General features: G+C 34.9%; 1 protein-coding gene across 6 annotated transcripts in view; it reads left to right on the forward strand.

The window, feature by feature from the left end:
- LOC149574814 (uncharacterized) overlaps positions 1-21,697 on the forward strand; it is a 281,315-nt gene that overhangs the window by 20,656 nt on the left and 238,962 nt on the right. For all 6 annotated transcript variants that reach the window (XM_089814646.1, XM_089814650.1, XM_089814651.1 and 3 more), the window contains exon 2: positions 17,726-17,806. In XM_089814646.1, the coding sequence (XP_089670772.1) occupies positions 17,726-17,806 (81 nt within the window). The remainder of the gene's footprint in view (positions 1-17,725; positions 17,807-21,697) is intronic.

Genomic DNA, 21,697 nt, shown 5'->3' on the forward strand with positions numbered 1-21,697 from the left:
ATGTTGGCCATAAGAGCAAAATTAACTAACACTATAGGTTTGCTCTTTTTTTTCGAGTAGTTCTCCCTTTGATGAGCTCATCATCTTGAAGATCAGCAAGTGTCTTAGCCGACCACTTAGGTCGGAGAGAAGGACCAACAATAGCATTAAGAGATGCCCTATGATTAGGTTGCTCATCAGAAGAATTTGGATCAAACTTAGGTGAAGCATCTACAGATCTAGGTGATCCTATAGGAGAAGTCAGAGGTGTGTGTGCATGAATCATTGGTAGAACTAGAGACGCAAGAGCTGCTGGAGCCCTCCCATTAGGTGGTCCTAAGAGTATCCAGACTTTCAAATAATTAGCCTTCATAGGCTGATCTACTGGATTAGGAATAGGAGAAATATGCATGAATGGTCCTCCTTGTAAATTAAAGACTACTTCACAACTGTACAGGAGACTAGATGTCTTAGTGTCGATCAAGCAATAGGCTTTGTGAAGGCTATTGTATCCACTAAGCATGAGTTTCTTGAATTTTGGCATCCAACTTGGTGCACGACGCATCAGGGATCCAAACATAGGCAAGAGAGCCAAAACCTTCAAGTGATTGATTTTGGGTTTGTGACCTGACCGGGCCTCTTCCAGAGTCTTACCTTGACCGCCACATTGGGTGACTAGTTCAAAAGATAGACTGCAGTGTTAGATGCTTCCGCCTAAAAAATCTTTGGAACATTTTGTGTTCGAGCATGGATCTGGCCATTGCTGTGATTGTTTTGTTTCGACATTCAACTATACTGTTCTGCTGTGGTGTGGTGGATTGGTGCTTGATGCTATGAATATCACAGAAGCTAGAGAATTTAGTAGAATTTAATTCCCCCTATTATCTGTCCTCAGAACAATAATAGATTTCCTAGACTCTTTTTCAACTCAAGGTTTAAACTTCTGAAATATAGTAAACACATCTGATTTCTTTTTAAGAAAATATGCCCACATCTTTCTCTGAAATCATCAATAAACAAAAAAAAAAACCTAGACCCAAGAACAAAAGGAGGAGCCATAGTGTCGCAAATATCGACATGAACAAGCTGAAGTACATGATAAGTGCGCTATGAATCGCCAACAGGAAAATGTGTGCAATGTTGCTTCCCAACCTGACATGCATCACAAACTCCAAGGTCAGTTTGAATCTCGGGCAAACCGAGGACAAGCACTTGCCGAGCAAGCTGAGAGAGATAATTTCTCTCATTTACAAGATGTAATAATCCCCAACCGGTTATGGGCTTGTCTAACTCCAATTTTCCTAACTATTCAATTGTTTGACATTTCATCAAACACTTTGCTAGCGAAATTTAGTATTATTTTGATAAAGCCTATGATAGTTTGGCATTTAAATATGGAATTGAGATACTGAAATGAAATAGAAAATTCCGATTACAACACAACTAAGTTTAAACTGGATGCAATTTATAAATTCCCTACTACGTTACTGACTGTTGAAAGAGATCAACTGATCTGCAAATTTATTATTCTCATTCCAATTTACATAAGCAAATGAACCTGGAAGTAATCGAACAACAACAGTGGTCACTAAGCATAATCCAATTGCAGCCCAGGAAGGATAGCCGCAGGCCTGAATATATGAAATGCAGACCCTAAACTTCCAGCTGCAGCCCCTAAAAATCACCCGTATTTGCCTGTAGGCTGATGATAAATGGATCTAGATTGTATAAGGGTGGTCTCTAGGCACATACAACCCTCAACGCTGCCTTGAATGATGCACAATAGTCCAATTGTGAACACAATCACCTTCTAGCTATTAAAGGCAAGTAGAATATAATGACAACAACTTGTTAAATAACACCGAGCCCACGAACTCCAACTTCTCATAAACAATATGCCACAATAGAGAAGTGAATAGTCACCATTAACTTCTTCCAACCACAGCAAACACAACTACAAGAAGACAATAATAATTCTCAGAATTATAGCCCTTATACTTCAGCAAGGGCACATAAATCAGAACCTCAGAATATGTCACGCAGACAACAAAAGTAAATAAATATTCAATCGGATGCCTTTCTCATCAAATGGGCTCATATTTATAATCTCCAAATGGCACGAGTTTCCCAAATGAACTCCACTTAAGAAGCTCATTCCACACAACATTATAATATAGTAAAGCGCCATTATAATATAATTAATTAATTGCTTTTGGCTCCAAAAATGACCTTTTCCACCATAACATAATATTCTGATACACAAGGCCATTGTTTCTTGTGCCCACGTGTTAGCCCTAGTTTTTGAGTCACCATGGTTAATCCTTTATTTTCCTATTCTCCTTCTGAAATTCGCCTTTTGAGTTATGTTTAATTCCCCCTCCCAAGATATTGTTCTATCTTAGCCATAAAAGTCGAACCTCGTTGTGAAATCCTTGTGAAAGTTCTTTAGAACCGATTTGAACCTCTTTGAACCTTGGTTCAAAGTAGTTCAAAGAAGTTCAACCAAAGGTTTTTTTTGGCCTAGCTTTTGATCATGCAGTTGGGACCTTGTCATAACCCCATAATGACATAAGACTAATGTAACTATAGATATTATATTTGATACAAATATATATATATATATATATATATATATATATATATATATATAAAATTTATTATTAATAAACTATTGTACCTCATTAATCATTTCCAAATATTGACCATTTGCATTGACACAATATGAATGCATAAAATATATCATATTGATTTATTACCTATAGATAATGATAGAAAAGAGAAAAATAATAAAATATATTACCATTGGTAAAAGTTCATAATTATAATAAATCAAATGATATAATAATTAAATACTTTATCCCTATCAACTAACACGCCTAATAATTAAATAGTTAATGATTCATGAGCCGAAGGGGTACGACCCATGAAAATAGAAGGGATGACATATAATAAGGGAAGAGCAAAGAATAAAAGGGGGGATAGGCCAGGTAACCATTGCCCATGTGTATCTGTAGAGAACGACAAATCCTCCATGCAGAACGAGCAGACAGAGCAAGACGAGAGATAAAGTCGATTCCAAGTTGTAGAACATACAAGTCATACAGAGGACAACATCGAATGAAATGAGAAGATCAGTTTGGAAACAACGGTTATAGAAGGAATACGCCCAACACCACTCCCTCATTGTTGATCGGAGAAGTAGGGGAGACCGCGTGTCAAGAAGTGACAAGAAGACACACTGCATTCAATAGATACATCAAAGGGAGGGTACGTGAAACAAGACAATACCGAGTCAAGGATAATACCAAGTCAGCAGGCCCCAATAATATTAAAGACATCGGGTTCCATATTCTAAATAAAGGTAAGGGTAAGTATATATGATTTGGAACCAATTTATTTACAGTTAATAAATACATGATATATATATATATATATATATATATATATATATATATATATATATATATATATATATATATATATATATATATATATATATATATATATATATATATATATATATATATATATATATATATATATATATATATATATATATATATATATATATATTTAAAGAGAGGTAAATGCTTTGACCTGGAGCTATGAACCAGTGAGGCCACAAACGGGGGACCTTATCCCCATTAGATTCGAACCTTGATGGCAAGGATAACAACTCAACAACTTAACCATCACAACATGCCACTATTGGCCCATTATATTTATAATAATTAGATAATAGATTTCTTTATTTTTGGAAATAAGGAATAATAGGTACAAATCCTATTATATAATGTGACATTAAATAGAATAATCAACAACATAAAATTTGTAGAATCAATTTAATATCTTTGACTCGATTCAAATTGGTGAACATTCAGAATGAATGTTATACAACTATCCAATTAAAAATTGGTGGAGGGCATTAATTACGAATGTCATAAATTGATCCAGGTATAACTTGGTGGAGGGCATTCATTACAAACGTCATAAATTGATCCGGGTATAACCTAGTGGAGGGCATTTGTTACGAATGTCATAAATTGATCCGGGTATAACCTCGTGGAGGGCATTTGTTATGAATGTCATAATTTGATCTGGGTATAACCTGGTGGAGGGCATTCCTTGTAATGTCATAATATAATCCAAGGTAACTTGGTGGACAATATTTGAATGTTAAAATATGAAATATCTAAGTAGATTTATTGTGATCTTTAGTATTATTACGTGTCCCGTTCTAACTCAAGTGATGGGAACATTATAGTGGTATCAGAGATTCAGAGCATAATCCTGCCATCCTGTGGAACTGGTTAGCCCACGCATTGGACATTAGCTTAAAGAATGATGGCAAGGGAACTAGCACAAGAAGTAAGGAAATTTATAAAACAGACTAATGAGAGATTTGAAAGGACTGAAAACTCCAATAAGGTACTAGTGGAAGCTATACAAAAACTAAGTAGTAATAATAACAAAAATGAGACTTAACTCACAAAGGTACCATCATTCCACTCATGAGGAAAATGAACCCTCGTCACAAAGTTCAATCCTACGAGAAACATTCCCCTCGTTCATTTCGAGAGAAGAACCTGTTGTAGATAATGGAACGACCACTAATAACGTAGAAGAAATTGCACAAATGTATGCCAGCTTGTATCCAAATCTTCGATAGCTTATTCCCTTTAAAGAATACTATGAATCTAAACTCATGGAAAATAGAAAGAAACGTCACGTAGATGAAGACCTTCAGAAGAAGGTCAATAAGGTAAAATTACCGTGTTTTAATGGGTCAAGAGAAGAAACTGCTCAATCATGGGTGCAAAAGTCAGATACATATCTATCCTACAATCCTATGACAGAAGAAGGTGCCGTCAAGTTTGCCATACTTCATTTAAGAGAATCAGCCCACAAGTGATTGCACTATGCTCAAATTTCTCTGGGGCTCAAAAAAATTACCTCCTATAGTGAATTCATTCAAAAATTGATGAGTAGGTTTGATCTGAGAGCTCTGAATGGTACTTCCAACAGCTAACTCACCTAAAACAATCAGGGTTAGTATAAGAATATGCAAATCAATTTCAAGATCTTTTTGTAATGGCTCCCAATCTATCTTTGTGTCTACTCACTCATTTATTCATAGAAGGACTTAAAGAATCCATTAAAGCTCAAGTGAAACCCTTTGAGCCCCAAAACCTTGAAGAGGCCATTAGGAAAGCAAAGAAGATTGAATCTAATAAGATAGACGACAGGGCGAAGAATCCAAAAACATTTATCGAATATAAAGAGACAAGGAAGGAAGACCAAGAAAGGAAATGTCGCATGTGCCATGAACAATGGAACTTTGGTTATAGGTGTCCAAAAATTGATGATTTACTAAAGAAAGGATAATTTTTCAAATGTAAAGAACCTTGGGAACATAATCATCGATGTAAAAGAGGGAAAATGAATGAAATAACATATACCGGTGAAAGCCTCAACAAAAAGGCAAGATGTGATGATCAAGAACATGCAACATTGGTAGTTATTACTCAAGAAAATGGGAGTAATCCTTTTCAAATCAGAGGTCCACTTTAAAGAAATTCAAAGAATCTAAAATTGAAATTTTATTGCTTGAGGACAAGCAAATTCGAGAGGGGTGAACTGTCATGACCCCATAATGACATAAGACTAATGTAACTATAAATATTATTTTTATACAAATATATATATATATATATATATATATATATATATATATATATAATTTGTTATTAATAAACTATTGTACCTCGTTAATCATTTCCAAATATCGACCATTTGCATTGACACAATATGAATACATAAAATATATCATATTCATTTATTACCTATAGGTAATGATAGAAAAGAGAAAAATAATAATATATATTACCATCGATAAAAGTTCATAATTATAATAAATCAAATGATATAATAATTAAATACTTTATCCCTATCAACTAACATGCCTAATAATTAAATAGTTAATGATTCACGAGCCGAAGGGGTGCGACCCATGAAAATCGAAGGGATGACATATAATAAGGAAAGACCAAAGAATAAAAGAGGGGATCGGCTGGGTAACCATCGCCCACATGTATCCACTGATAATGACAAATCCTCCAAGCGGAACGAGCAGACAGAGTAAGACAGGAGATAAAGTCGATTCCAAGTTGTACAACATACAAGTCATACAGAGGACAACGTCGAACGAAATGAGATCAGTTTGGAAACAACGGTTATAGAAGGGATACACCCAACACCACTCCCTTATCGTTGGTCGGAGAAGCAAGGGAGACCGTGTGTCAAGAAGTGACAAGAAGATGCACACTGCATTTAGTACATACATCAAAGGGAGGGTACGTGAAACAAGACAATACCGAGTCAAGGATAATACCAAGTCAACTAGTCCCGATAATATTAAAGACATTGGGTTCCATATTCCAAATAAAGGTAAGGGTAAGTATATATGATTTGGAATCAATTTATTTACAATTAATAAATACATGATATTTATAATAATTAGATAATAGATTTCTTTATTTTTGGAAATAAGGAATAATAGGTACAAATCCTATTATATGATGTGACATTAAATAGAATAATCAACAACGTAAAATTTTAGAATCAATTTAATATCTTTGACCCAATTCAAATGGGTGGACATTCAGAATGAATGTTATACAACGATCCAATTAGAAATTTGTGGAGGGCATTCATTATGAATGTCATAAATTGATCCGGGTATAACTTGGTGGAGGGCATTCATTACGAACGTCATAAATTGATCCGGGTATAACCTGGTGGAGGGCATTCGTTACAGATGTCATAAATTGATCTAGGTATAACTTGGTGGAGGGTATTCGTTACAAATGTCATAATTTGATCCGGGTATAACCTGGTGGAGGGCATTCCTTGTAATGTCATAATATAATCCAAGGTAACTTGGTGGACAATATTTGAATGTTAAAATATGAAATATCTAAGTAGATTTATTGTGATCTCTAGTATTATTACATGTCTCGTTCTAACTCAAATAATGGGGAAGCATTATAGACAAAGTCTCTACAATCTTTCCCACCAACCTCTGAATAGCATGCGAGCCCCATATGAGGGTACCTTAGACACTCCGTATGAATCCTCCCGCACATCTGAACTCTCCAAAAAATACTCCATCAAGGACTTTGTGCAGTAGAAATTATATGTGGAAGCATCAACCTGCTCCCCAACGACCCACATCTGATCCCTTTGAAAATGTGGCCTACCAACTACCCAATGCTACTAGCTGTATGAGATGAAGAAATAGATTCGCTTCCAGCAGAAGGAAGCAAATCAACATGAGAGCTCATCTCCATTGATGCTCTCACCTCCTCCATACCTACTGCACCCATATCCTAGATGAATGTGATTGCCACATCATCACGTCCCTCATCCCCAACCGTGGAAGCAAACTCACCACCAACCACCATGGTAAGCAATTGAACTGGATTTGTTGCTGGTGTGGACGGAACATGCCCCAACTCCACAGTCACCTTATCCAAACATGATTGTGACTCTTGCAGAGCCAATTGAGTACACTAAAGAGAGTCCACAGTTACCTCAAGCTCTTGGGTGAGCTCAACCACCTCTTCCTCTATCCCTAACAATGCCTCATAATAGGTGCAACCCCAACAGGTGCTACCCCACTCCATAAGGTAATTCCAGTCAACAACTAAGAGTAACTATGCTTCAAGTTCCTGATAGCCTTTCAAAGTGCATAAACTTGTGCTAGGTAAAGACTACTATCATCATGCTCATCTGACAAAGGAATGCCCCAACCAATGAATGGTACCTTAAGCAGAGCCAAAACATGCCATAGGCTCATAGGCTGCTGGAAAGCCTATAACCCCACAATTGAGATGCTCATACCCCACTGTCAGCTCATGAGGGTCATGATAATGAACTGACCAAGCCAACTGCAGGAGCCTGCTAAAAATGGGGACGTTACACAATTTTTTCTAAAACAATCAGATTTAACTCTAACTAAATGACTATTAAGGGAGAGATAATGATAATAGAATCTATCTATTATCATAATACTTATAACATGCATTTACTATATTAGTGTTGATCAACAAATAAAAAATAGTTACAAGGAAATTTGATAGATTTGACTAGCTAGGCATTAAACAATCATATATCTGTTTTGAGTGTATGCTAGGTATAAAAATCAACAAATCAACAAATCAATACATTTTTAAAATCTATTCTTGTTATCTTTCTTGCATGCCATACTCTTATTGCTGTTTTTGACTCATTGTAACTATTGTTTTCGCTTATAAAACATCTAGATTCTTACAATTTTATAGTGTTGTCCCTTCGGGACTTCGTGGGACTTGGAGCAATGGTTGTGTTCTAGGCTCTTTAAGATAGCATTGATTGTTTGTGAGTTTTGTTTTTTAATGCTTTTCTTCATGTTGGAATGCAATTTCTCTTTATATGATCATCCATGTAAACTTATTACATGCATCTACTATATCAATTTTGATCAGCAAAGAAAAATAGTGACAAGGTAAATTGATAGATTTGACTAGCTAGGCATTACACAATCAAATATCTCTTTTGAGTATATGCCAAGTATAAAAATCCATAAACTAATACATTTTTTAATCTCATCTTGTTATCTTTCTTGCATGCTGTACTCTTACAATTATTTTTGACTCATTGTAAATATTGTTTTTGCTTATAAAACATCTTGATTATTTCAAATTTAGAGTGTTGTCCCTTAGATACGTTCTGGGACCTGGAGCAATGGTCGTGTGCTAGGCTCTCTCAGATAGAATTAATTGTTTGTGGATGCTTTTCTTCCTGTTGTCATGCTATTATTTGGGAAGATGCCAACAATAATCTGAAGACCATCTTTGGATCATGTCTTGTTATGTAGTGCATGGATGTAATGTCCGCAAATTGGGATATTCCTGTTTTTGCCCCAAACTAACAATTCCACAGCAAAACATTGTTTCAAATAGTAATCTATAATTAAACTTACGAGAGCTAGTAAACCTTTAAAGTATATAAGCAATTAAATTTGATTATACCTCATATGTGGGCCTAATTTATAGTTTTATTTCTAATAATCAACCATTGTGGGGAAGAGGAGAGCACAATAGTGTGCCCGAAACATTCACCAGAACTAAGCCCAAGGGTGTGATACGGCACCCCTTGGCCCACAAGTGGCAGTAACCTAGTCCATCTAATCTGGTGTGGCTTACTTAGAAGGGGAACATGTCTCTACCATCCCTAATTGTGTCTTCCTATTAATCCATATGTGATTGTTTCCATTCTTTAGTTCACTTCTAACAAGCATCATGGAGGCAAGAGAGGAAAACATGATAGGGTGCTTGGAACATTTGCCTCAACGAAGCCCAAGGGCATGATACAACACCCCTTGGCCCACAAGTGGCAGGAAACTTGTTGATTCAACTTGGGGTGGCCTACATATAAGGCAAACCTGTCTTTGGCCTTCCTACTTGTATTTCCTCACTAACCTCCATGTGATTGTTTGTAGGGCAATAAGTAACTTTAATAAATACATTAAGAATCTAGATTGATTAGCATTTCACATTAGTAACTATACCAAAATATATAAAAGATTATATGTTTAACACCATCATCGCAATGCATACCGCAACCTGTGCTGCAAAAAAAGATGGCTTATTTCCAAAACTGATCTGACTGAATTCCTTGATGCTCTTCCTTCCTTCGGAGTTCTTCCTTATAAAGCCTTCAATAGGAGTTCTTCCTTATAGAGCCTTCAATAGTAGTTCTTCCTTATAAAGCCTTCAAATGGTAATGGAGGGTTATGTCCATTCCTACAGTCAAAGCCTTCTTAATAGCAGTAACTGGTACCCCTTCACAATTGTCTCTTACCTCTCAACTAACAAATCATTGTTTTATAACATATGAGATTGCTGCCTAAATGAAATCAGCTCTCAACCATAATTAATAATATATTTTCACCTTATCTTGTTGTATAGAGATCACTGTATACACACCTGCCTATGCATCAATGCTGAATCACATTGCTAACATTGGATGGGATAAAATCATTCCCTTTTCTTTGCTGTTTGTTGTTGCTCAGATCTGGATCACAGAAAATTGTGAAGTCTTAGAAATAAGACAATTTTCTGTGCATGGGCGTTCCTTTATTCACTTAAGGATTGTGTGAGTATTTAGTATCATAGTGGGGGCATGAAAATGGAGCACTGTTTGATCTTTGACCTATTCAGATGGTCATAATAAGATTTTATTGGCTTCAAGATTGTTCGTCATTATCATGCTTTGGGAGATATCTTGGCAAGGAAAAATTGTCATTAGGGCACATCATGTATGACGCCTCTCTATTTTCTCTTTACAAGTTGGGTAAAGGGAAAGGCTAGTGTGTTGTCATACATATTATGATCTTCCACCTTGTGCATCCCTCTAATCATTTTTAAGAAGGTATGTTAGTATAAAACTGGTGGACTATGATTTGTTCAATTGCAGCATCCTATGTCTTTGTCTCAATATTTTAGGATTTCACAAGCATTCAGCCTGTTGCATCCTTGGGAATGTGTCAAATATAGGCTTTTTCTCAAGTTTTCTTGTATTATAGCCATAATGGGAAAACTCAGCCTCAACAGCCCAAATACTTGACTTGGACTCAAGACTCTGCAAAACCTCAACAAAAACTTGGGATGGCAAAAACATATCTTGTCAAAACTCAACCATGACTTGGCAAGTACCCAGCTGTGACTTAGCGTGCAAGTCTTGCATGAGACAAAAGGTTCCCTTTTTGACTCACAAGTCCATACAAGTTTGTGCTAGTCCTGCTGAGTTTTCCCTTTATTAATGCCGATAGGCATTCTACAATGGCAGAAAGGGTGGAGTGGGATGGTGCGAGTGTGTTAATGTTAACATTTATCTTCTTAGGTTAAATTTGACAACCAATTTACCTGTCAAAATCATAATATTTATTATTAAAGTATAATTTTAAAAATAAATTAATAAAAACTAGATAAAATAGTTGCTAAAATTATAAACTTTTGAGATATAAAAAATTATTTTATTACAAATTAAAATGAAAAACTTAAGTTAGAGCAAAATAAACAAATGGAAATATAAATATTTTTAGATGTAGTAAATTAATTTTTTATCATTTTATAATGAATATCTATCGGCATTTCTTTATATAATTAAAAAAAAAATCTATACTAGTTATTTATTGTAACTAGAATTTACGAATTAGATGTGTATTCGAAGGGATTAATTATCCAAAATTACATTGATTGAATCATGGGAGATTTATATAATGTTATGAATCGTAGTCGTTTGGGTCGTTTGTATGTTATCCATACTAGGTGCCCACTCATTCTTTCACATCCTACCATACCAAGGTTCCTTCTTGTTAGTGTATAGCGTCAGTTGAAGCAATGTAAATGGTTATGTGAATTTTGTTCTACAGATATTATACACACACACATATATATGTATATGTATATGTGTGTGTGTGTGTGTGTGTGTGTGTGTGTGTGTGTGTGTGTGTGAAGATACATTGAAATGCTCACATTACAAACTGTAGAGTTATCGGCTATTATTATTATCGGGGGACTTTATAGTCTACTGCCAATCGTAAAAGGATTACATGTGAAAGTTAAACAAACTAATGTTAATCATGCACTCGTAGAGGCATGACTCTACGAGGCTACGTAGAGTCCTGACCCTACGGAGACATGACTCTCCACTATGTTATATATATGCGATTAGATCGATGGGACAAATATCAATCCACGGCAATACAAGTCATAGCGATCTGCATTCTTCTCTCTGTAGGTTAACACATTTAGAATTGTTAATTCTCCATTGATATTATAATTTGAAGATCAAGATATATCAGTTGCCATTGAAAGACGAAGATTTGCCCCTCAGTTTTTGCAATTGACCAAGTAAGGATATTCATTGTTATTCAAATCTGTTATAATAGTTTTATCTATCAGAGATCTCTAAAATTAACATGGTATCATAGCCACTCTGATAAGAAACTCAATTATTCAAAATTAAATCTAAAATCTAAAATCTATAAAATTAAAAATTATATCCTCAAAATCAAAATGGTGAATCACGTAAGGTTAGAGGATAGACTTGAGGGAGCATCAAATTTTTCATCATGGAAGATTCGAGTCATGATAATATTAAGAGAAATGGAATTAGAGGAATACATAGATACAAACAAATCCATACTTGAAAATGATCTAGATAAAACGACATGGAAAAGACACAATAACAAGGCCATGAAAATTATAATAGACTTTGTAAAAAATCATATTTTTCCCTTTATATCCAGTCTTAAGACTGCATTTGAGATGTTCTCTACTATTAAAGACACATTTGAAATCAACAATACTAGTAGACTGTTAACCTTGAAACAAGATCTACTATACATAAAAATGAATAATGGGGAGTCAGTTACATCCTATTTTTAAAGAATTTCTGAATTAAAAGATCAACTTGCAACAATGGAAAATCGAGTTGATGACAAAGAACTTAGTATGATAGCACTAATAGGACTTACTTTATCTTTGGAAACATTTATTCGAGGTCTAAGCTCCTGACCTGAGCTTCCAAAATTTGAATTGCTGAAAAATGAATGCACACAAGAAGAATCAAGATTAGTCTCAAGAGCACTAAGTAGGAATCAAGAGGGAGACATTCAAGCTCTTAATGCAAATTCAAACAAGAAAAGAAAATTGAAACATAATAAAAAGAAATTTGACAAATCATATAAGAAACGCGATTGGTCTAAAGTAAGATGTTTCAAATGTGATAAAATTGGTCACTCTCATAACTTCTGCTTTGAACGAAAGAGAATTCAAGCAGCCTTAGCAGAAATCACAGAAGAGAAAGTAGAGAAAGAGGAAAAAGTAAACTATGCATTTTATTTGGCTCTTTCAAGTGAATTAAACTCAAAGAAAAATACTTGGATTATAGACAGTGGAGCATCTCGGCATATAATAGGTTTTAGAGACAAATTTGAAAGTTTCTCAGAATACTCCTTAGAAGAAGTCACAATTGGAGATACTTCTACTCATCCTATCAAAGGTATTGGCTCCTATTCAATTCACCTAAATTTAGGAATTACTCTCCAACTCAAAAATGTGTTATATGTACTTGGTATAAAAAGAAATTTGGTCTCTATTTTTGGTCTTGTTGATCAAGGATTCAGAGTCACTTTTCAAGAGGACAAAGTTCTCACTTGGCTAAAGAACTCTAATGTCAAGTACACTATTTTTATTGGATTTAGAGATGGAAGTCTATAGAAACTATGTAATAATCAAAACTTAGCCCTAAGTCTTGAAAAATCAAATTCTACCGAAATTTGGCATAGGAGGCTAGGTCATCTTCACTATCGTGCATAATCATCTATAGGAAAAATTGTAAAAGGATTACTTAGTGTCAAAACTAATCACTTAAACATCTGCAAAGGATGTGCCCTAGGAAAAAACACAAAGCAATCATTTCCTAAAAGTGTTCACAAATCAAAATCTATTCTTGAACTTATCCATACTGACCTTTGTGGTCCTATGTCTATACCTTCACTAAACGGGTGTCTCTTTTATGTAATTTTTATTGATGACTATTCTAGAAGAACTTGTATCTACTTCCTAAAACAGAAGGAATCAACTGAAGTATTATCAATTTCAAGGAATTCAAAGCTCTAGTTGAAAACCAGTTAAGACAAAAAATAAAAATACTAAGGTGAGACAATGGAGGTGAATACATCTTCGAAATTTTCAAAAACTTTTGCATTAGTGTTGGGATAAAGAGGGAGTTTTCTGTACCATATAATCCTCAACAAAATGGAGTTGTAGAACATAAAAATAGATCAATTGTTGAATCAGCCAGAGCAATGATGCATGATCAAAACCTTCATACTTCCTTTTGGGCTGAAGCATTTAACACTGCAATCTACATTCAAAACAGATGTCCACACTTAGTATTAGATAACACCACTCCTTATGAGTATTAGACCAGATCAAAGTCACCTAAGAATATTTGGGTGTCTTGTTTATATTCACATTCCTAAAGAGAAGAGAACAAAACTAGAACCATTTGAAAAGAAGGGGATACTCATTGGATATAGTGAAACAACCAAAGGCTATAGGGTTCTTGTTCCGGGTCAAAGAACAATTGAGATTAGTAGAGATGTGAAATTTGAAGAAGATATTGCCTTAACTATCTCTAAAAATAGTGATGAATCATTTGCAGAAACTGCTTCCACAATAGATGAAAATCACACAACAGAATTGAGAGGGAGAATGATATTGAACCTTCTTCTACCTCTACATCAAATCATGAAGATTCTGAGAATGCTAACAATAAAAAGAGGCCACTTTGGGCTAGGAAAATGATAGAAGAGAATCATGTTGAACCTAATGAAGTGATTCGAGAAAGTAAAAGAACAAGAAACTAGTCATGCTATGTAGCATTATTAACTGAACTTATAAAAAAAAAACCTTCAAATGTTAAAGAAGCACTATCAAGCCAACCTTGGAAAGAAGCAATGATTGAAGATTATAATTCCATACTGAAATATGATGTATGGGATGTTGTACCCAGACCTAAAAACAAATCAGTTGTTTCTTCTAAGTTGTTCAAAATTAAGCATGTACATGATGACGACATTGAAAAATACAAAGCCAGATTTGTAGCACGAGGTTTCCCACAGAATGAAGGTATCGATTATAAAGAAACATTTGCTCCAATTGCTAGATACACTTCAGTTAGAACTGTCTTGGCTATCGCAACATCCAAAGGATGGAAAGTTCATCAAATGGATGTTAAAACAACATTCCTAAATGGTAAAATTGAATAAGTCTATATCGAGCTACCAGAAGGGCTCTACACTCATGACAGTAAATCTCATGTATGTAAGTTAAAGAAAGCACTATATGGTCTCAAACAGGCTCCCAGAGCATGGTATGAAAGAATAGACAACTATCTAACAAAGTTAGGATACTCTAAAAATGAAGCTGATCCTAACCTATACTTCAAGATAGATGGCAATGATATGATTTTTTTTGTGTTATATGTTGATTTGAAAAAAGAAAAAGAAAAAAAAAAGAGTACAAACAAGAACTAACAACAGAGTTTGATATGAAAGATTTAGGTCTTCCACACTACTTCCTAGGATTGGAAGTCTAGCAAAAAGGGTAACTACATTTTTCTGAATTAGGGAAAATATATCGTTGATACTTTAACAAAATTTGGGATGATGGAATGTAAACCAGCTACTACTCCTATGGAAGTCAATCTACACAAATTGAAGGATGATATGATCAAATTTGAATCTACGGATCCTACTTAGTATAGACAAATCATTGGATCCTCAATGTACTTAGTGAGTACTCGTCCTAACATATGTTATGCGACTAACACCTTAAGCCAGTTTATGTGTGTACCGAAGAAGATACATCTACATGCAGCTAAATACATCTTGAGATATCTAAAAGGCACTATTGGCATGAGAGTTAGATATGATCAAGTAAACATCAATCTTCATGGATATTCTGATTTTGATTGGGCAGGCAACTCTATTGAACATAAGAGTACTTCTAGATGTTGCTTCAGTCTTGCATTTGGAATGGTTTCTTGGTTCAGCAGAAAACAGTCTTCAGTTGCATTAAGTTCTACCAGAGCCAAATACATCGCCTCTTCTTTGGGAGCTAGAGAACCTGTAAGGTTACGAAAGTTGCTAGTTGATTTTTTCAAAAGACCTTTGAAGCCCACAGTGATTCATTGCGACAATCAGAGTTGTATCAAGCTCTCAGCTAATCCTGTCTTCCACAATTGTTCTAAGCATATTGAAATTCCTTATCACTACATTAGAGATATGGTGGATCGAGGAGTTATAAATTTGGAGTACATTAGTACTAATGAGCAAATAATAGATATCTTTACCAAGCCTCTTGCTAAAGTGAAGTTGGAATACTTTAGAGGAAAACTTGGTATGATCAAATTTTAATATTGAATATTGAATTAAAGTTTTCAATTTATATGTGTTTATGCTTCTATTATTTTTTAGTTGCATCAGATATGTAATGAAAGGTGACGATCTTTCATAGACATATGTTTAGAAGGTAATCATTTGTGAGGTGATGATCTTGCAAATGATAGGCTTGTTATCATGAAAATTCTAGATATTGTTTTGGACAATTAGAGATCATTGATAACGAATGCATTATGATTACTCTAAATATTGTTTTGGACAATTAGAGATCATAACATATGTTATGATAGTGTTCATAGCATGGTGATTTTAATTATTTGACAAGTCACTATTTCAGAGTGTTAAAGTCAGATAATGTGTTTAGATATGCTATTCTGATATCTATTAAAAGGTGTATTACTTCTCCCTTGCTAAGAGGGAGTGTTAATGTATAGCATCAGTTGAAGTAATGTAAACGGTTATGTGAATTTTGTTTGACTATCACAAAAGGATTACATGTGAAAGTTAAACAAACTAATGTTAATCCATGGCAATACAAGTCCCCGCAATCTGCATTCTTCTCTCTACAGGTTAACACATTCAAAATTGTTGATTCTCCATTGATATTATAATTTGACGTTCAAGATATATCAGTTGCCATTCAAAGACGAAGATCTGCCCCTCAGTTTTTGCAATCGACCAAGTAAGGATATTCATTGTTATTCAAATCTGTTATAATAGTTTTATCTATCAGAGATCTCTAAAATTAACACTTCTAACAGGCTATAAATATTGATCTCACCCTTCATATTATTCCCAAGTAATGCTTGTAGTCCTATTGACTAAGATTTGGTTCTAGGTTGATTTGTGTGCTGTCATCAAGGATGCAAGCTTATCATTTCCGTTGTCTTTTGTCTGAAAATGATACACTACAAGTTAATAGGAGTTAGAATGTTTATAATAGCTTTTTTTTCGCGGAGTGCTAGCCCAAGGAACAATTAGACTGAAGAAAATAAAAGTCTTCGAACAATATGAATGACTTCTGCATTTAGTAACACAATATATATAAAGAATCGAGTTCTAAATTAGAGACATATTTCTGGGTTTTTTAGCCAGTTTTTTGCATTTCTTTTAACAGTGATATTTTATGTTTTTTCCCCTTTTTATTGTTTTAAAGTACTCCATTTCTTCTTATCTTAAAAATGAACTACCACATAACAATCCATTTTAATCATTTAATATTTATAAATGGAAACATTCCATTACCTTAATATTAATCCTATTTTCTTATTGGATGTAATTTTGGCTTAGTTCTTATTGGCAATCATGCCACAATGAGGTGGCTGGTAATACAGGATAAGTAGTTAGAATGGGGCCACTTGATTTATTTTATATTGGTTTCGTTATATTTTTAAACCTTAATCCACATCAACAATGTGAACTTGTGATTTTTACAAACGATCCTCACATTTAACTGTCACATGTCTTCTATGGTTGTAATTCTGAGAACTTGAAGCTTATGAAAGCATATTGCCAACCTGTTGGAAACACATTGGCTTATTTAATATAATAATAGAGTCTAGAGGCATTTGTTCCTGCAATTTTGGGATTGTTTTGATTGTCATATGGTAATTACAAGAATTCTCTAACATTGTCTTAGCTTTGTGTCACACTATATAATATAGATTCAAGTTATTCAATTTCCTATAAATTCTCAGATGGATTCTCACCGGAGCTCTATTTATGCAGGAAACATGCCTGTTATCTCACATAAGGATCCATAATAAGTCAGTACTGGAGTGGGAAATTGCTGTTGGTCTACGTTTCAAGGTGAAAGTTGAACATTTCTAATTCAATGGCACAATGCTTTGTGAGATATCCAAATTTTTGATTTAACTTTATAGAATCTAAATGCCAAATCCTAGATATTTGTTTTGCAACTGGTACTAAATGCAAGCATTGTTGATCCTGCAAATAGAATTGCTAGGCTGCATTCTTGTTTTAAATAAAAATATGATTTTTTTTGGCTGATTAACATTTGAGGATGCATAATACTGTCTCAGATAAGGAGCATTCCAATTTAAAACGAATTTGTCTGAGTATAGGGCTTTCTGCTTGAATTCTTTGTTGTACCTTCCATCCAAATATGCTAAGCATGATAGCAGGGACATGTGCCTACTGCTCCTTATGTTTCAGAGATGTGGATGTGTATTTTTCATAGATGGTTAGGGAGACATCTCCTGTGATTGGAGTCACCTATTTGTGTCTCCTCTGGAAAATGTTCAAGACATAAGATTCAACATGGACAAAGGGTGAGTAATAATAATAAAATTAGAAGACCTAACACAAGAATGTGTTTATTGTGAAAAATGATGGTTATCAGAGTGTGAAAAACAACTGCAACTAGATCTAATGAGTGCTAAGTGTTCCATTTATTCTCATGAGAGATGGATTCATGTTGAATCACTACGCATGAAACATGGGTCAATGAGTTTGACTCAAAAATCACACAGTTAAATCCTGATAGCAATATCACAATTTGACTTGCTGTGGAAATTATCTCCTACTTATCAACTGCAACTGTGAAAAGCTAGCAGGGCTTCCATTTTTTGCAACTGCAAATAGGTGTTGGTTAAAATCAAACAAGGATTTTGATTTTTGAAGTGTCAAATTGTTGGTACAGCAGTGATAGAGATTTCCTTCTTCGTAAAGTTATATCAGCATTTTATATTTATATATTTTTCTTGAAAATTTAAATAATACTTCTTTTCGTCTTTACTCTCTCATGGTAGCCGTTTTCTATTTTTCAAAAAATTGTCCACCAATAACCATCCCAAATTCCTGAACCAATGGCGTTACATGTTTCCTGATAACTATGATGCAAATGGACCAGGGACAAATTTTCTTTTCTTTTTATAAATTTGTATCTTGTTTTAGTTTTGATCCAATTGCTATTACATCAGAAGGTTTATTTTTTCTGCCTAGGCATTTGCAACAGAAGCCCATTTTCTTGAAAAACCAAGTTCAAAAGTCTCAAGAGCATGGGCAATGGATGAAGAGGTGAATTGGTGACTTCTTGACATCTTCTTATCTGGAACGTCTGCAAGCCATAAAAACCAATTCTTTGAAGTTTGTCTCATGTGAGGGACTTCTTACAAAATGGCACCCAAAGGAAGGCATCTGCCATGCAGATATTCGCTGGAGGAAGTTAAGGGCCAAAGACATTGTCTTTAACTGTCAAAGAGCATTTTGATTCTTCCATTTTCTCTCTGTTCCCTAGTGCCTGCAGAATTTCATTCAAAAGGATGTGGCATAGAGCCCAGAAGCTCCAGAGAAGAAGTTTGGTAGAAATTCCAAAGAAAGATTATCTGTAAGGTTGTATATGAAGAGCATGAGTACCACTGTAGCACATCAACTCCTTTTTCTTGTATCCCAAGTTACTAATTGATTCAACCTAATTCTATTCTTAGCGAGGACTATATACAAGATCCCTTGATCCAAATATCTTAAGTGAGAAATTGGATTTAATCAACATTGTTTAGAAACTTATTATGTTGAAACAGTTGAACACGTCTAGATGCTAAGAGGGGGGTGGGGGTGTGAATCAACATTTATTAAAACTTAACCATTTATTAACCATTCATCCATTCAACTTTTGCGCAGAAGTAAATAATAACAGAAAGAAGAAAGAATAACACATGTGGCACTAGGATTTTTAGATGGAAAATCCAAAGTGGGGAAAGCGACGGTGAGAATCACTCTCACTATATGAAGAACTGATTACAATGCTTTAGGCCAGAGGCCAAGGAGCTCACTGTTCCTGATATGGATTTGCAGACTAAATCACACAACCTTAGGGCAGGATACAAGGACTTGCTAATCACTAGAGATCACTTTCTTCAGGGCAAGGTACAGTTGTAATGATTACAAAGAATTATTGTGATTGAATTAAATAGAGGTGCATTCTCTGAAATGTTGATTACAGTTTTCTGTTCATACATCTGTAACTGACTTCATCACTGCTTGTTTGCATATTTGCACCTTGGCACTTCACAATATATCTTACACAATCATTTACAACTCATGCATTTATCTCCAAAGGATATCCACCTTTATATATTGACGACAACACAATAACATGAATTAGGTTAGCCTAGTTAGATGGAGTGTGCAACACAGACTGTCGGTGCCAACCTCAATCTCCAAACCATGCAGAAGTGAAATAAGATGTGCGAGGCATCACACCATGTCAACCCACCTTCCTCCAGATCTTGAATCATCGCCATTGACAGTGAATGCTATTGCATGGACCAAAACATCTTGAGTTGGTCCCAAAGGGTAATACAGTAATGAGCATCGACCAAACAAACATGGAATGTAGTGTGGATCTCCACAACTGCTGCCAATGTGTAGCATATCATCACCTGACACCAACATATCAATATTTGGGTGCCACAACATTAGAGCACTTCCAGGAAAAGGAATGTAAAACATTCTTTCAATATATTACATTGTCTTTGACATGCCAAAACTCAAGACATCACAACTTTTGCGATGGACCGAATGGGATCATAAAACCTGAGATGCACAAACCTTTGACATTTGTCAACCACTTATTCCAACTGCAGGGTGAAATGGAATAGTGTGCCACATTGCAGACCAAAATGCAAAGACTGTCTATCATTAGTTCATGAGAACAATCATACTTAGCCAATTTCATGTGTAGAAAATTGAAACCTTCTCTTCCACTTCAGGTAAGACATGAGACGTCTAGATACATCCCCTTCGATCATCTCCAACAATCAACTTTCACCAATGTCAACACATATGAATACAACTGATGCTGCATTATTCCAGAACACAGAGGAACACAACTTAACACACCTTGTGGACCATAGTTGACATCAATGGCAACTCAATATATATATTTGCAACAATTTAAACTTTGCCTCCAAAGTCTTTCTAATGTCTCAAGGAATGCTACACTAGATCAGCACCAGGAGCAAAGTTTAAAGTGCTCACTCCCTGTTTCTAGCTCCTCAATCCTATTAAGATAATATCTTATACTTTCTATAATAGTCAACTACTTGTTTGTAGTCCGTCTTTCAGTCTAGATAGGAATGTTTCCTATCCCGTTTCGTTTTTCTTCAGTCCAGATAGGAATGTTTCCTATCTTGTCTCTAGTTTTGTTTCTAATTCCGTCTTCAGTCTACGTTGTTTCTTTTAGAAACAATGTCCTTGTAATTCTTTATAAGGAACACTTTTGTTCCTTTGTTTATCAATAAATCATCCGAAAATCCGTTAATCTGCCAACTCTTCTTGAATCTTGTAACATGGTATCAGAGCAAAATCGTAAAATCTTGTAACGAAAGCCATTTTTATCTGCTCACGACTGGTAAAATCGTGCTTAGCAAATCAAGTCTGATATTATTTTGTTTCTGGCCTGGAGTTTTTGTTTGGTATGTAAGTCGTGTCCGCAATAGCTAAGGATTTTTATTTTTTATTTTTTTATTTTGAGTTCTGCACACCACGACAGTCGTCTCTGCTCACAGCCTCCTGGTCTACAAAATCCGTGCCTGTATCCTTGGGAAAGCTCGCAATTTTTTTCTACAAATCGCGTCCAAATCACACGCGTTTGAAGCAATTCGCGTCCATATATTTTCAAGCTCATTTGACAGCAAAATCGCGATTGTAGGGTCAAGGATTAGTTTGTTTTGTTTG

Source organism: Cupressus sempervirens, chromosome 2, assembly GCF_028749045.1.
Source record: "Cupressus sempervirens isolate cs-2001-9-10 chromosome 2, ASM2874904v1, whole genome shotgun sequence".
NCBI lineage: Eukaryota > Viridiplantae > Streptophyta > Pinopsida > Cupressales > Cupressaceae > Cupressus > Cupressus sempervirens.